Below are 15,861 nucleotides of genomic sequence, written 5' to 3' on the forward strand. Positions count from 1 at the left end.
GCACATGTGCTCTGTGCGTGGCTCTCTCAGCTGGGTAACTTTCTTCAAAGAACTTGATGCAGTAGTGTTCATTTGAGAATTTGTCATTGCCTTTGGAGTTCGACTCATGGACTAGATACAACTTTTATTCATTTGACAGCCTTTCTTTTTTCCTTCTTAAGCAGGCAGTGGTGCATTTGAACTCTGCTGCTTAATAACTTTTGGGAGAACAGAACTTGACAACACGCGGGGCCCAGTGTGGAGGAGGAGCCGCTGCTAGGACCAGCACTTGATCATTATTCTATTCTCAATTTATTTCCTCTTCAGAGTGAGAAGAGGTGTCACGGTTGCCATTTCTTGCTCCTTCCTCTGTGCCCCCACCTCGTAGTTGGCCTTAACATCACTTAGTGAAAAGTGGAACCTGTTGATCTTCTGTCCTTGTTCTGTCAGCTTTCAGTGCTGCATCAGAGGTAGACCCAGAAAAAAACTTTGACCTAGTTTCTCCCAGATAACAGTTCAGAATTTTTATACTCTGGTGGTAGACGTTCATTTATATTCGTCAAGTATGTACAAAACAGCGTGCCAGGCACTGTGCTAAATGCTGGGGGTATAGTAGTATACACGAATTTGTCTCAGGGAGTACACAACCAATGAAGTTACAAACAGACTTTCAATAAGTATTCTCAAGTTCTTTCTGGCGCCAAATGCGTGGTATCTTTTCCAACACCAGGTCTGACACTAATTCTGTCAGTACTCTGCACACCAGCTGGGTGTCCAGTAATTCAATTCTGACACTATCAGGAGTTAGCGTCAGATTCCACAGGTTCAAAGGCTCATTCACCTGAGCCTACCCTTACTTCAAACATCAGTTGCAAATGGAATGTCCAGTTACCTACCCTTCTGTCTGACTTGGCAGAGTCAGAGGTTCCCGTGATCAATCCCCCTGCAGTTTGACAATGCACCAGGAGCAACTCCTGGAACTTTATATTTGCCTGTTTAGAAGAGGATCCAACTCAGGAACAGACATGGGAAAAAATGAGCAGGGCAAGGTATGGAGGGAGAAGGGTGCTTCCTTGTCCTCTCCTAGCACACTACCTTCCCAGTACCTCAGTGTGTTCACCAACTCAGAAGCTCCTTGAACCTGGCTGCTTCAGGGCTTCTGTGGCAGTCTCATTATGCAACCACGATTGATTAAATCATTGGCCATTGGTGATTATACTCCATCTCTAGCCCTTCTCCTCTCCCTAGAAGTTGGGGATGAAGGGCAAGCAGGGGAGGGTAGAGCCTCTAAGCATGACCTGATCTTTGTAATGACCAGCCCCCAACTTGAAGCAATCTAGGCATCCACAGCTACCAGTCATCTCATTAGTATACAGAAGGCACTCTTATCACTCAGGAGATTCCAAGAGTTTAAGGAGCTATGTACCAGAAACCAGGGACAAAGACCAAATATTTATCTTTTTATTGTGCCACAAGTACTTGGAGATGAACTATGCTGTAAGAGCAGGCAATGAGTGGACTTAGTCGACATGAAAAACCATGGAAGGCTTCCTGGAAGTGCCATGTTAGCTTCCCCTGAAGGAAAAGAGACATGAGCTAGACAAGTTTAGGTGCAATGGTGGGTAGTAAGAGGGATACTCTAGACTGAGGGAACCATATATATAGAACAGACATAACCTCTCTGCTGTGAAGCTAGACATTGAGCATGACTGGATCAAGAATATGAGAAAATGAGTGGTATGAGGTGAGGCTGCTGTAGTAAACAGGGACCATATTAATTACTTTGATGTTTGTGCTAAAGAAAGTGTATTAAGGGGTTTTAAGGAAGGAATAATATCTGATCAGAATAGCATTTTTTTTTTCAGAGCGATATTTTTAGAGCACTCTAACTGCAGTGTAGAAAATGAAAGGGAAATAAGAACAGATGTAGGGAGACCCAAGAACACTGAAGTAATTTGGAGGAAAGAAGTGGTAACTTATACTAGAATGATAGAAGTTGGGATGGAGAAACTAGTACCTATTTGAGATGTGTTTGAGATGCGCAGAGACATCAGAACAGTTAACATGGTCCTTGCTTACCTCACCAGCTGCATCTCAGACCACTCTCTTTCACCCTGTCATCCAGTCACGTTCAACTTCCAGTTCCATGTTCTCTTCTGGTTTATAGCAGAGATGCTATATTTGAGGGATAGAATTATCAGGAGTTGGTGATAAAACTGTTGGATGGAGCACGTAAGACAGAGGGAGGAGTCAAAATTAGTACCCAGATTTCTTACTTGAACAACCGGTGGATGATGGTACCATTTACTAAGGTAGAAAGCAATAAACAAAGAACATACTTGGGAATAAGAGAAGTCATTGTTGAATTTAGAGACTTTGGCAGGACATTACAGGTAAAGATGTTCAGTATGGTTTCCAGATTGAAAATTTCATTAACTAGTCATCTAAAATGCTTCCTTGTTTGCATTTAGGGAAGGAAAGACAGATCTTATGATTTCCACCCTGTTTCCAAGCTGCATCCAAATGCAGATGAGGGAACCTTTTTTATGCAAATACTTAAGTCACATCTTGGGGCACTTCAGTTTTTTTCCTCTTTCAGTTTTATCCTGCTCATAAACCAACTTGTGATTGTATGCATATAACTGCTTGGATATTACCAACTAATGTCTTTCTTTCTAGATAGTCCTCAGCTAAAATAGACCATTTTTTCCTTTTTTAAAAAATAGTTATGTTTTATGCTGTTATTACGTATTTTAATGCATAATTTACAAGCAGTAAATTTACCTTTTGTGAGTTTTGACAGCCACCTTTTTTTTTTATCTTTAGCTATTTTTTTGTACTTTTTTTAATATATGAAATTTATTGTCAAATTGGTTTCCATACAACACCCAGTGCTCACCCCAAAAGATGCCCTCTTCAATGCCCATCACCCACCCTCCCCTCCCTCCCACCCCACATCAACCCTCAGTTTGTTCTCAGTTTTTAAGAGTCTCTTATGCTTTGGCTCTCTCCCACTCTAACTTCTTTTTTTTTTTTTCCTTCCCCTCCCCCATGGGTTTCTGTTAAGTGTCTCAGGATCCACATAAGAGTGAAACCATATGGTATCTGTCTTTCTCTGTATGGCTTATTTCACTTAGCATCACACTCTCCAGTTCCATCCACGTTGCTACAAAGGGCCATATTTCATTCTTTCCCATTGCCACCTAGTATTCCATTGTGTATATAGACCACAATTTCTTTATCCATTCATCAGTTGATGGGCATTTAGGCTTTTTCCACAATTTGGCTATTGTCGAGAGTGTTGATAGCCACCTTTACAATCAAGATATAGAGCAGTGTTATAACCGACTCTCAAAAGTCCCCCATATCTCTTTGTAGTCAGTCTTTCCCCCTACTCTCTGTCCCTGGCAACCACTGATGCACTTTGAGTTCATTTTTACTAGGGTACAAGATAGGATTGAAGTTCATTCTTTTGCATTGAATTGCCTTGGTATCTGAGGCAAAAATCAATTGACTATGTATGTGCAGGTCTGTTTTTTGACTTTCTATTTTTCCATTGACCTATTTATCCTTTCTCCAATATGGTAGTTTTATAGTAAATCTATCAGGTATTATGAGTCCTCCAAGTTTGTTGTTCTTACTAACATTTGGCTGTTCTAATCCCTTTGCTTTTCCATATAAATTTTAAAATCAGCTTGTCAATTTCTACAAAAAAAGTCATGCTGGAATTTTATTGGGATTGTGTTGGATCTGTTGATCGATCAATTTAGGGAGAGTTGATAGCTTAACAATATTGAGTCTTCCAATCCATTAACATGGTATATCTATCAATTTATTTCAATCTTCTTTGACTTATTTCACCAATGCTTTATAGTTTTTGGCATGTAAATCTTGCATGTTTTGTTTCTAAGATTTATTTCTAAGTATGTAGTTTCTTTTGATATATATTTTACAGTTTTATATTTCAATTTTCTAATTGTTCATTGCTAGGATACAGAAATACAACTTCTTTTCTTATATTGATATTGTGTCCAGTGACCAGTGACCTTACAAAGCTTACTTGTTAGTACTAATATTTTTCTTATAGGTTCTTTGGTATTTCCTACATAGATAATCAGATCATATGCAAATGAAGACTTTTATTTCTTTGTTTCCAATCTTATGCCTTTTATTTCTTTTCCTTGTTACATTGGCCTCCAGTACAGTGTTGAATAGGAATGATAAGAATAGATCTGTTTGCCTTGTTACTGATCTTAGGGGAAAGTGTTCAATTTTTCATCATTAAGTTTAATGTTAACCACAGACATTTAGTGTGTAACCTTTATATCATGTTTTAGGAAGTTATTTTTAATTCCATGTTTTGCTGAGAAATTTTTCCTAAATAGGTGTCGAATCCTGAAGCCATTTATAGTCCATTGGTTGCCTTGTACCAGCGTCCCCACACCTCATAGAGTGAAGAAAGATAGTAATCTATTTCATTGACTTTCCTCCTGCCTTCTCTCAGAACATCTAGAAAAGGTAAATTATCTTGAAGTTGTACCTACATGTCAAAGGCAGCTTTACTTCTGAGGCTGTATGAGGCAATCCCATTCTGGAAGGGAAGAGAGATGACTCAATTTTTTCATTGTTCAGGAAACTCCAGTAAGATTACTAGTCAGATCCTCTTGAAAATCTTTCGTTGGGGCTCCTGGGTGGCTCAGTTAGTTAAGCATCTGACTCTTGGTTTTGGCTCAGGTCATGATCTCATGGTTTTGTGAGTTTGAGCCCCATATCAGGCTCTGCTGACAGTGCAGGGCGTACTTGGGATTCTGTCTCTCTCTCTGCTCCTCCCCAACTCCCATTGTCTGTCTCTCTGAAAATAAATAAACTTTAAAAAAAATTTTTTTTAAATCTTTGATACTTGCTAATAATGAAGAATGATTCTCAAATCATATGAGGCAGTAGTTCTAGAGTAAGAACTATTTGGGATTTCTTAAATTTTCTTCTAGCTGTCTGTGTTACTAGGATACTGTAAAAAGATCTAGTGGATTGGTAACACAAGAAGGAAAGAGAAAATTAAATTTATCAAATATATGCTGAAGATGTGTTTATGCTAGTTTCCACAATTTTATGAGAGTGATATATTCCCTATTTTATAGGAACTGGATGTAGCTCAGAGAAGGGAGGCCAATATTTGAACTCAAGGTTTTATAGGACCATTATCACCCCCAATTTTCCTACCTCCAGCCTGTTCCTATTTTTAGCATTCTGACTTGATTGAAACCTGGGAAAGCTGATTTTTAAAATACATCCATACCATATTGGCTGTGCTAATTAAGATTTCTTACCACGTGTGAGCCATTCCATTTTTAATTATAAGAAAATTTTAAATGAAAATACTAATTCTGTCTATGATGGTTTTTTTCCAACTTTTTTTTTTTTGGGGGGGGGGACAGAGGGAGACAGAGCATGAACGGGGGAGGGGCAGAGAGAGAGGGAGACACAGAATTGGAAACAGGCTCCAGGCTCTGAGCCATCAGCCCAGAGCCCGACGCGGGGCTCGAACTCATGGACCGCGAGATTGTGACCTGGCTGAAGTCGGACGCTTAACCGACTGCGCCACCCAGGCGCCCCTATGATGGTTTTTATTAAATTGTATTTTATGAAAGTTGTACTTTGTGCACTTTGTGCTCTCGATTTCCTTTGAAAAATGTCAACCCTGGTCATTAAGTTCCTAGCCAGTGCAGGGAGGATCACAGAGGTGAGGGCCCAGTGACTCCAAAATCAGGTTGAGATTGCCAGTCAGTTTCCACGTGTTGCTCTCTACTCCCAGGAGATACTGAATGCATTTGAACCTTCTCACTGCCTCTATGATCCTTCAGTCAAATCCCTTTTTGTTTCATTCTTTTCCAAGACCTAGGATAATTTTTTCCATGGTCATTTTCTAACTGTGGCTCAACAAGATGGAACAGTTACCCTGAGAACTGTATTTTTGGTGGAGAAGGTCTGTCTTCTTCTGCTCCTTATCTCATGTCTTTTTTGCACAACTGGTCAGTATATATAAGCAATAACTCTGACAGATTGGTTGCCTCCAAACGGGTCGACACAGACATGAGGGGAGTTATTCCCCCAGGAAGCCTGCTCTCCTGTGGAATAACTACTTTTACTCTTTACAAGCCAGAAAAATGACTCCATCTTTTCTTCCTTATCTCCATCATTGCCTCAGGTTTACAAAGCTTAGTCTGAAGTGTTGAGGTCCACAAATAAACCTTGTAAGTCTCTCTGATTCACCGTTTTGTTTTCTGTGTGTATTACCCACAGATAACATACATTGGAGAATTAATTTCAACTGAAGTACTTATCATTCTACTGTATTTTCTCAACAAATGATATTGCTATATAATATAATGTAATAGTTTTCTTGGGTTATTAAATTTTCTTTTCCTATTCCTTTATCAAATTTATAGTAGCAGAAAACCATCTTCATTGGCACTGATGAGCAATAGAAGAAATTAACTTGGTATTAATTTTTAAAATAATTGTTGATCAACAGACAACATGCTGCAAATTCAAAGAAACATAATTGAAGATTTACTAGATTGTATGCTTAGAATTCTTGAGAGCTGGTAGTAAGCTAACACATTTTATGTGCCAGCAACATTTAAAGACTTATCAGAAAGTTTTATAATGTATTGCTTGATAACTTTTCAGAGTTGGATAAATCATCTCTTACTGGTAGAGAGGCAGGTACATTAGTCAAATACCAGAGGTGGGTTTTTTTGTTTATTTTTTTTTATAAGAGGTAAATACATGAGAAGAAGACTCGAAATAAACCTATAACTGCCTATTTATTCTTTAATCATCAGAACAGAAAAGAATTAAATGAAATAAGCTGATACTTTTCTTGGTACTTGGGGTTGGTTTTATATTTTGATTTTTAGAGTTGTCTAAGAAAATGTTTTGTCTTGGGGCGCCTGGGTGGCGCAGTCGGTTAAGCGTCCGACTTCAGCCAGGTCACGATCTCGCGGTCCGTGAGTTCGAGCCCCGCGTCGGGCTCTGGGCTGATGGCTCAGAGCCTGGAGACTGTTTCCGATTCTGTGTCTCCCTCTCTCTCTGCCCCTCCCCCGTTCATGCTCTGTCTCTCTCTGTCCCAAAAATAAATAAACGTTGAAAAAAAAAAAAAAAAAAAAAAAAAGAAAATGTTTTGTCTTTTGGGGTAAATTTATAAATAATGTCAGGGAGAGTATTTACAACTTCAAAGAAATTACTCAGTAGATGACATTTATTTGGGCTCACTGGTCATAATTTTCTATTAACCATTGTCCAATTCTTATTTAATTTGGATTCCCACTATAAATTGAAGATTTGTTTTACCAGCTGCTTAATGAAATCAGAACACTGGTATTAATGCCCTGTATTCATCTGTCATTTTTAAAGAGTGTCAATTCCCCATTATAAACATTAGATTCCAATTAAATGCTAAACAATGAAATTTCAGTATCTGGTGATAGCAGCATTTCTCAAAAGAATATCCTGTAACTTAAATTTACAAGTTAAATGAGGGTTAATGTATCTTAGATGTGCAGAGAGGTGATAAATGATTCTAATTTAAATGAATCTCTTTGAGGAGACTTTTGCCCATTTTCCAGTAATCTTGTTATTATACCCTAGTATTAAGTGATTCATTATTTCAGCCAGTATTTAACATATGCCTACTTTGGGCCAAATGCTATATTTTCGGGACTGAGTATACATTACTGAACAACAACAATAAAAAACCTGAAAACGTATTTCCTACCATTACGTAGCTTACCATATAGGAAGAGAGCTAGATGATAATTAAATTGTAAGCAAACTGTAATTGCATGTGTAACTCCAAATTGTGATAGGTTGTAAGTGCTATCGGGAAAGAATAGAATGTTATGGGAAGAATAGCATGAGGGAAACCTACTCTGGAGGGTGGTCCAGGAATATCCATCTGCAGAGGTGATATTTAAGCTAAGATCTGAAGGACAGGAAAGTACCATCCATGTGAAGAATATTCCAAGCAAGAGAAGAGCAAGCACAGAGGAACTGAGGTGAGGGTTGACTTGTTCAAGGAACTGAGAAAAGATCAGTGGGTGAAACATAGAAACTAAAGAGGAGTGTGGCAAGGAATGAGGTTGAAGAGGTAGGCAGGGCCATGTCCTGAATAGCCTGGAAGATCTGGTGAAGAGTTTACTTTTTATTCTTAAAGTAGTAGGAAACATTGAAGAGTTTGAAACAGAGGACACATGTAATGTATTGGCTGTGATTGGATAGACAGTCATGTCTCTGTGAGCACCTCCCTTGTCACCACTGCCAGAGTGGTTTAACAGGTGCTTAAAGCCCTGAAGGTTTGCACCCTTCACTTTGATCCAGAAAAGGCTTATGTCCAAAAGACCAGAGGATAACAATAGTACCCAAAAAGTGTTTCCAGTATTTATGTAGAACTAAAGCTTTGATGGGAATGTGGGCAAGTGACATTTAAAAATAATAGTGTTCAATGAAATGTGAAAAAATGTTCAACTTCATTACCAGTGATCAAAGAAATACAAATTAAAACAACAATATGCCATTTTTTTAAGTTATTAAACTGGCTAATTTTTTAAAATACACAATAAACTGGCACACATTTCAAAATAGATACACATTTATATTAAGGATGTGAAGAGGCAGACACTTTTTAATCATTAGTAGTGGGAAGGTATGTTTGTACAAGTGCACAATCCCTTATCCAGATCCCTTTGACAAGATAGGTTTCAGAATTGAGAAGTTTTTTTATTTAAAAGGTAATACAGGGACTTCAATTTCTGACAGGATGCATTTGGAGTTCTTGGGCGGAAATAGACAACATTTATAAACAGTGGTTCTCAAGACATTGGACATTGAGCAGTGAAGAAGTGTGGCCCCTGAGAGATGAGAAACAAATAACGTAAGCCCTAGGATCATCCTTAGTATACTACTAGCAGAAAGGTTAGCCATGGCACAGGGAAGAGGAAACCGAGGCAGAGCTCACCAGTCTCTCCGAGTTGAGGAGGCAGAGCTGGAGTCCAGAGAAGGCGAGGTGGCTTGAGGTTGCCGAACAGAGTATGAACAGGAAAGAGCTGCACAGGGAAAAAGCCCCAGAGACCTGCATAAGACAACCTTCAGTATTAAGTTGAATATTGTCCACTCATGTATGAGGAAGCAGAACACTCAAGGCCTGAAGAAGAACCACACAAAAGGATTAGAGGTAGCAGTACCCCCAGATTGACATACAGCCAGGAATAATGCCAGCCTGGAACACTGCATCCTTCACAGGGCAGCACTGAGTACTAAGTCATGTCTTGACCATCATATTGAGGGAAAAGTTAACCCTAGACTAACGGCTGCTTTGATCCCACCTCACAAAACTTAAAACCTAAAAAAGATCAAATTATTTCCAAGTATTTATTTTTTTTTTTTTAGGTTTGTTTTTTTTTTTTTAGTAATCTGTATACCCAACATGGGACTCGAACTCACGACCCCGAGGTGAAGTCACATCCTCTTCTGGCTGGGCTAGACAGGTGCCCCAAATTATTTCCAAGTATTTTAACTACATCCCAGAACAAAGTTCAAGAGTATGGTAGGGATTACAAAAATATTTTACCCAACAAGGTAAAATTCACAATGTCTGACATTTGATCAAAAGTTACCAGGTATGCAAGAAAGCAGGAAAAATGCAAGTCATAAAGAGGAGGGAAAAAATCAACTGTATGACATTCTGAAGAAGGCAAAGCTGTGGAGGCAGTAAAAACATCAGTGGCTGCCAGGGGCCAGTGGGGAGGGGGATGAATAAATGGAACACAGAAGACTTTAGGGCAGTGAAGATACTCTGTGTAATATTACAGTAGTGGACATATGTCATTACACGTTTGTCTAAACCCATAGAAGGCAACAACACCAAATGTGAACCCTAATATAAACTGGGTTTATATCACTCTGGGTGATAATGATGTGTCAGTGTAATGTGTCATCAGTTGTCACAGATGTACTGCTGTGGTGGAGGATGTTGATAAGGGGGAAGGCTGTGCAGGTGTGGGAGCATGGGATGTATGCGCTATTCTGTACCTTCCTCTCAATTTTGATGCAAACCCGAAACTGCTCTAAAAATTTTTCTCTAAAAAAAGCCATCCTTAATACTACCCAAAGCTGTCTACACATTCAATGCAATCCCAATCAAAATTGCACCAGCATTCTTCTCAAAACTAGAACAAGCAATCCTAAAATTCATATGGAACCACAAAAGGCCCCGAATAGCCAAAGTGATTTTGAAGAAGACCAAAGCAGGAGGCATCACAATCCCAGACTTTAGCCTCTACTACAAAGCTGTCATCATCAAGACAGCATGGTATTGGCACAAAAACAGACACATAGACCAATGGAATAGAACAGAAACCCCAGAACTAGACCCACAAACATATGGCCAACTAATCTTTGACAAAGCAGGAAAGAACATCCAATGGAAAAAAGACAGTCTCTTTAACAAATGGTGCTGGGAGAACTGGACAGCAACATGCAGAAGATTGAAACTAGACCACTTTCTCACACCATGCACAAAAATAAACTCAAAATGGATAAAGGACCTGAATGTGCGACAGGAAACCATCAAAACCCTAGAGGAGAAAGCAGGAAGAGACCTCTCTGACCTCAGTTGTAGCAATTTCTTACTTCACACATCCCCAAAGGCAAGGGAATTAAAAGCAAAAATGAACTACTGGGACCTTATGAAGATAAAAAGCTTCTGCACAGCAAAGGAAACAACCAACAAAACTAAAAGGCAACCAACAGAATGGGAAAAGATATTTGCAAATGACATATTGGACAAAGGGCTAGTATCCAAAATCTATAAAGAGCTCACCAAACTCCACACCCGAAAAACACATAACCCAGTGAAGAAATGGGCAGAAAACATGAATAGACACTTCTCTAAAGAAGACATCCGGATGGCCAACAGGCACATGAAAAGATGCTCAACGTCACTCCTCATCAGGGAAATACAAATCAAAACCACACTCAGATATCATCTCACGCCAGTCAGAGTGGCCAAAATGAACAAATCAGGAGACCATAGATGCTGGAGAGGATGTGGAGAAACGGGAACCCTCTTGCACTGTTGGTGGGAATGCAAACTGGTGCAGCCACTCTGGAAAACAGTGTGGAGGTTCCTCAAAAAATTAAAAATAGACCTACCCTATGACCCAGCAATAGCACTGCTAGGAATTTACCCAAGGGATACAGGAGTACTGATGCATAGGGGCACTTGTACCCCAATGTTTCTAGCAGCACTCTCAACAATAGCCAAATTATGGAAAGAGCCTAAATGTCCATCAACTGATGAATGGATAAAGAAATTGTGGTTTATATACACAATGGAGTACTACGTGGCAATGAGGAAGAATGAAATATGGCCCTTTGTAGCAACATGGATGGAACTAGAGAGTGTGATGCTAAGTGAAATAAGCCATACAGAGAAAGACAGATACCATATGTGTTCACTCTTATGTGGATCCTGAGAAACTTAACAGAAACCCATGGGGGAGGGGAAGAAAAAAAAAAAAAAAGGTTAGAGTGGGAGAGAGCCAAAGCATAAGAGACTCTTAAAAACTGAGAACAAACTGAGGGTTGATGGGGGGTGGGAGGGAGGGAAGGGTGGGTGATGGGTACTGAGGAGGGCACCTTTTGGGATGAGCACTGGGTGTTGTATGGAAACCAATTTGACAATAAATTTCATATATTGGGGGAAAAAAAGCAATCCTTAGGGCACATGGATGGCTTAGTTGGTTGAGTGTCCTACTCTTGATTTTTGCTCAGGTCATGATCCCAGCGTCATGGGATCAAGTCCTTCATCGGGCTCCATGCTGAGTGTTGTGCGTGCTTAAGATGATCTGTCTCTCCACCTGCCCTTCTCCCCCTCCTCATGCGAGTGAGCTCTCTCTAAAATTAAAAAAAAAAAAAAAAAAAAGGCAGTCCATTGAAACAGACCCAGAAATGGCACAAATGATAGAATTGGTAAATAAGAACATTAAAACAGTTATTCTAATTGTATTCCATATATTCAGGAAGCTAGAGGAGAGACTAGAACTGTTCAATAGAGTTATGGAAATTATAAAGAGTCAATAGAACATCTAGAGATTAAAACTACAGTGTCTGAGCTGCAGAGCACACTGAATGGGATTAACAGCATAATGGACATAGCAGAAGAAATGATTAGTGAACTTGAATACATAGCAACAGAAAATATCCCAAATCAAAGAGGAAAAATGAATAAAGCAGCAGTGAACTGTGGAACAACTTCAGGTACCAAAAGACAACACCTCTAATTAAAGTCCTGGAGGAAGTAGAGGCAGGAATCATACCGGAAGAGTATTTAAAGAAATGTAATACAAGGTCCAATTGTAGTAATGGTAAGGGTTACCTATATTGAACAGCCTTTCTGCCAAACAGCCCTAGCTCTAAACAAAATGGGAAAAAATGTTGTTTAGAGAGCAAGCAGAAGTTTCTGATGGCTGACTTCTCAAGAAACAAAGAAACAATAAAATGCCATCCTTGAAGTGCTAAAAGAAAAGTAATACAGTATATATATTGTATATTATGTAACATTCCCAGTAGAGTCTAGGACAGCATCCCATAATCAAATACTTATGTGGGAAAAATAAAGACTATAAATAGCCTTACTTCACTTCCAGTTGGATTTTGCTGTCAGTGCCAAAAGTTTAAAAAAAAAAAAATCTTTTTTGTTTCAGAGTCTTTGCATTTCAGAATTCTAGGAAGCAGGTTTGTGGATCCATCTTCCTTGTCAGGAGAAAAACCGGCAGTATGTGTTTTTGAACATCTATGCCCTTTGAAGCAGGGACTTAGTAAATATATATGCAATGGAAATAACACATCAAGAGTATGTGTCAAGATGTTTATGACAACATTTTCTTAATTAAAAAATTTTGAAAACACATGTCCTAGTAACCTCCAAATAGTCGGTGAAGTTAGTCACAGCATATCTATACAGTGAATGGACTGCTTCATAGAAAAATCATAGAATACTGATATGGTGAAATAGACACTTTCAACATGTAACATGAAAAGATCACAAAACAGCATGATTCCAAATGTTAATAGTGGTTGCTGCTGTGTGGTTAGATTGTGATTTTTATTTCCTTTGTTTTGCTCTTTATTATTTTCTAAACTTCTATTAGTGAACCATGTATTCCTTTAGTAATCAGAAAAACCAAGGCTTGTTTAACAAAGTGATAAAGAAGGTATTCATATTGCTATTAAACTTCAGATCAGATTGCTTGTCTAAGTCAGAAATCATTTTAACAAAAATCAAAAAAGTTCAGCATTTAAAAAATTTTTTTAAATGTTTATTTTTGAGAGAGAGAGAGAGAGAGAGAGAGCGAGAGAGCGAGCTAGCAGGGGAGAGGCAGAGAGAGGGAGACACAGAATCCCAAGCAGTCTCCGGGCTCTGAGCTGTCAGCCTAGAGCCTGACGCGGGGCTCAAACTCACGAGCTGTGAGATCGTGACCTGAGCCAAAGTTGGATGCCCAACTGACTAAGCCACCCAGGTCCCCCACAGTTCAGCATTACTAAGGCCATAGCTTAATACATCGTCCATATCCCCAGATCTGGTGTCTGCACACCTGGATTTAAAGTGTCTCTTTGAAGCTGCATTGCCTGAGGCATTTCCAGAAGGAATCCTGTTAAATGAAAAATAAGACCTTTCATGAGCAATGCTGAACCATTTCTGTTGCCACTTCAAACACTCTCTAACTTAATCTCCAGAGAACAGCTTTCACAGATAAATTGTCCAGCATCACATCTAGTTCTTGGCTTGTTTTTAAAAATCTGCAGATTCTTTCATGAGGTCATTTTTTTAAGCTTAAATACCTACTTTGCTTTGAAAATCTATTTTCTCTCTTTTCAAAAAGAGCATACCCGTAGTTAAAATTGGATAACGTTTAGCAAGCTATATCATACATCTGTAGTGAATTCCAGAGTATTAATGTCATGGTACGTTAAAGCAAAGACTGTCAAGTCTAATTTTTGCAGACCTGCTGAACGACCAGACTGAAAGGAAAGTCTGAACAGCCAGCAGTTTTGACCCCTGAGCTGAGGTTATGTTTTCTAAACTTATTCTGAAAGTCAAAGGGGAAAGGCAAAGGAAGGAAGGAAGGAAGGAAGGAAGGAAGGAAGGAAGGAAGGAAGGAAGGAAGGAAGGAAAAAGAAAAAGAAAAAAAAAAAAGGCTGCAGTATGGTCCTATTTGAATAGCCTGATGGCACAGTGATAGGAAGTATCTTTACCATGTATACTCTTAGAAGTAGACCATCAGAATTGAAGGGGCTGGAGAACTTGAATCCAGTTGCTTGTCTAATACTTCTACCTCTGTGGCGTCATCCTAGACAGATCGTATCTACTGTCTGTTGAACTACTTGCAATAAGGATTATATTTTTCCTTGTAAACTAACGAGTTGATGTTCTAATTTTATATTAGTACAGATTAGTCTCTGTGTACTTCATATTTGCTAGAATTCACTGCTAAAAGCATGTGGACTTGGGAGTTTTCCTTATGAGAAGATTAGATAACATTTAATTCTTTAATAAATATAGGGTTATTCATATTTCCTGTTTCATCTTGGGTCCATTTTATTGAGTTGCTTTTCAAGGAAAGTGTTCTAATTTGTCAAATTTATTGGCATAAAATTTTTCATAATAGCCTCTTTTAAATGTGTGTAAGTATTGTAGTATGTAGTAGTATATCTTTCATTACTGATATTGTTGATTTATATTCTCTTGATCAATCTAAGAGTTTTATCAGTCTTGTTGATATGTTCAAAGAACCAACTTTTGGCTTTGTTAATTTTCTCTGTTATTTTGTTTGATTTCTTTTTTTTTTTTTTTTCAACGTTTATTTATTTTTGGGACAGAGAGAGACAGAGCATGAACGGGCGAGGGGCAGAGAGAGAGGGAGACACAGAATCGGAAACAGGCTCCAGGCTCTGAGCCATCAGCCCAGAGCCCGACGCGGGGCTCGAACTCACGGACCGCGAGATCGTGACCTGGCTGAAGTCGGACACCCAACCGACTGCGCCACCCAGGCGCCCCTATTTTGTTTGATTTCAATTGCATCGATTTCTGTTCCTTATTTCCTTCCCTCAACTTAGTTTGGTTTTACTTTGATTTTCTTTTTCTCGCTTGCATAGGTCCTTCGTTTTAAACCTTTCTTATTCTCCAGGATAGTATAAAAAGCTACAAATCTCTTCCTCTAAGCACTGTTTTAGCTTTATCCTATAAATTTCTTTAAATGCTTTATTAAAGTATAATTAACATAAAATACACGCATACAGATTGTACAAATACGGCATGTATATATCCTTGAATCCATCACTACAATCAAGGTCATTTTGCAGACCTGTTACTACTCTCACTACTAAAGTGAGAGTGACCCTCTCACTACTAAAAACTTACTCAGTTCTTCCATTCTCTTCCCCAGAAGGCACCGACTGGCTTTGTTACAGTAGATTATTTTGCATTTTCTAGAATTGTAGATCAGTAGAACCATCAAGGAAGTATACTTTTTTGGTCTTTTTTCAATTAGCATAATTAAGATTCATCCATATTTTTATAAGAGTTCATTTCTTCTTACTGCTGAGTAGTAATTTGTTCTAAGGATATACCATTACTTATTGATGATTTCACCTGTTGATATTTGCATTTGTCCAGTTTCTGGCTGTTACAGATGAAGCTGTTTTGAAAACTTGTGTACAAGTCTTTGTGTGGACATATACTTTCGTTTCTCTTGGGTAAATACGTTTGGAATGGAATGACTGACCCATATGGCAAATGTGTGTTTATCATCTTAAGAAGCT

At 38.7% G+C, this 15,861-nt stretch overlaps 1 protein-coding gene across 3 annotated transcripts in view; it reads left to right on the forward strand.

The window, feature by feature from the left end:
- Positions 1–15,861, forward strand: part of VPS8 (VPS8 subunit of CORVET complex) — a 240,499-nt gene that overhangs the window by 183,246 nt on the left and 41,392 nt on the right. Inside the window, exon 44 of one of the 3 annotated variants that reach the window (XM_047098538.1) lies at positions 162–2,801. The exons of the other annotated variants lie outside the window; for them this stretch is intronic. Within the exon in view, the coding sequence (XP_046954494.1) occupies positions 162–194 (33 nt within the window). The 3' untranslated portion in view covers positions 195–2,801. Of the gene's footprint in view, positions 1–161; positions 2,802–15,861 lie in introns of those variants that run through there. 3 annotated transcript variants of the gene reach the window in all.

The sequence above is a fragment of the Lynx rufus genome, unplaced genomic scaffold, assembly GCF_022079265.1.
Source record: "Lynx rufus isolate CCGP_SWC_20201006 ecotype Redwood Valley unplaced genomic scaffold, mLynRuf1.p SCAF_5, whole genome shotgun sequence".
Classification (NCBI taxonomy): Eukaryota; Metazoa; Chordata; class Mammalia; order Carnivora; family Felidae; genus Lynx; species Lynx rufus.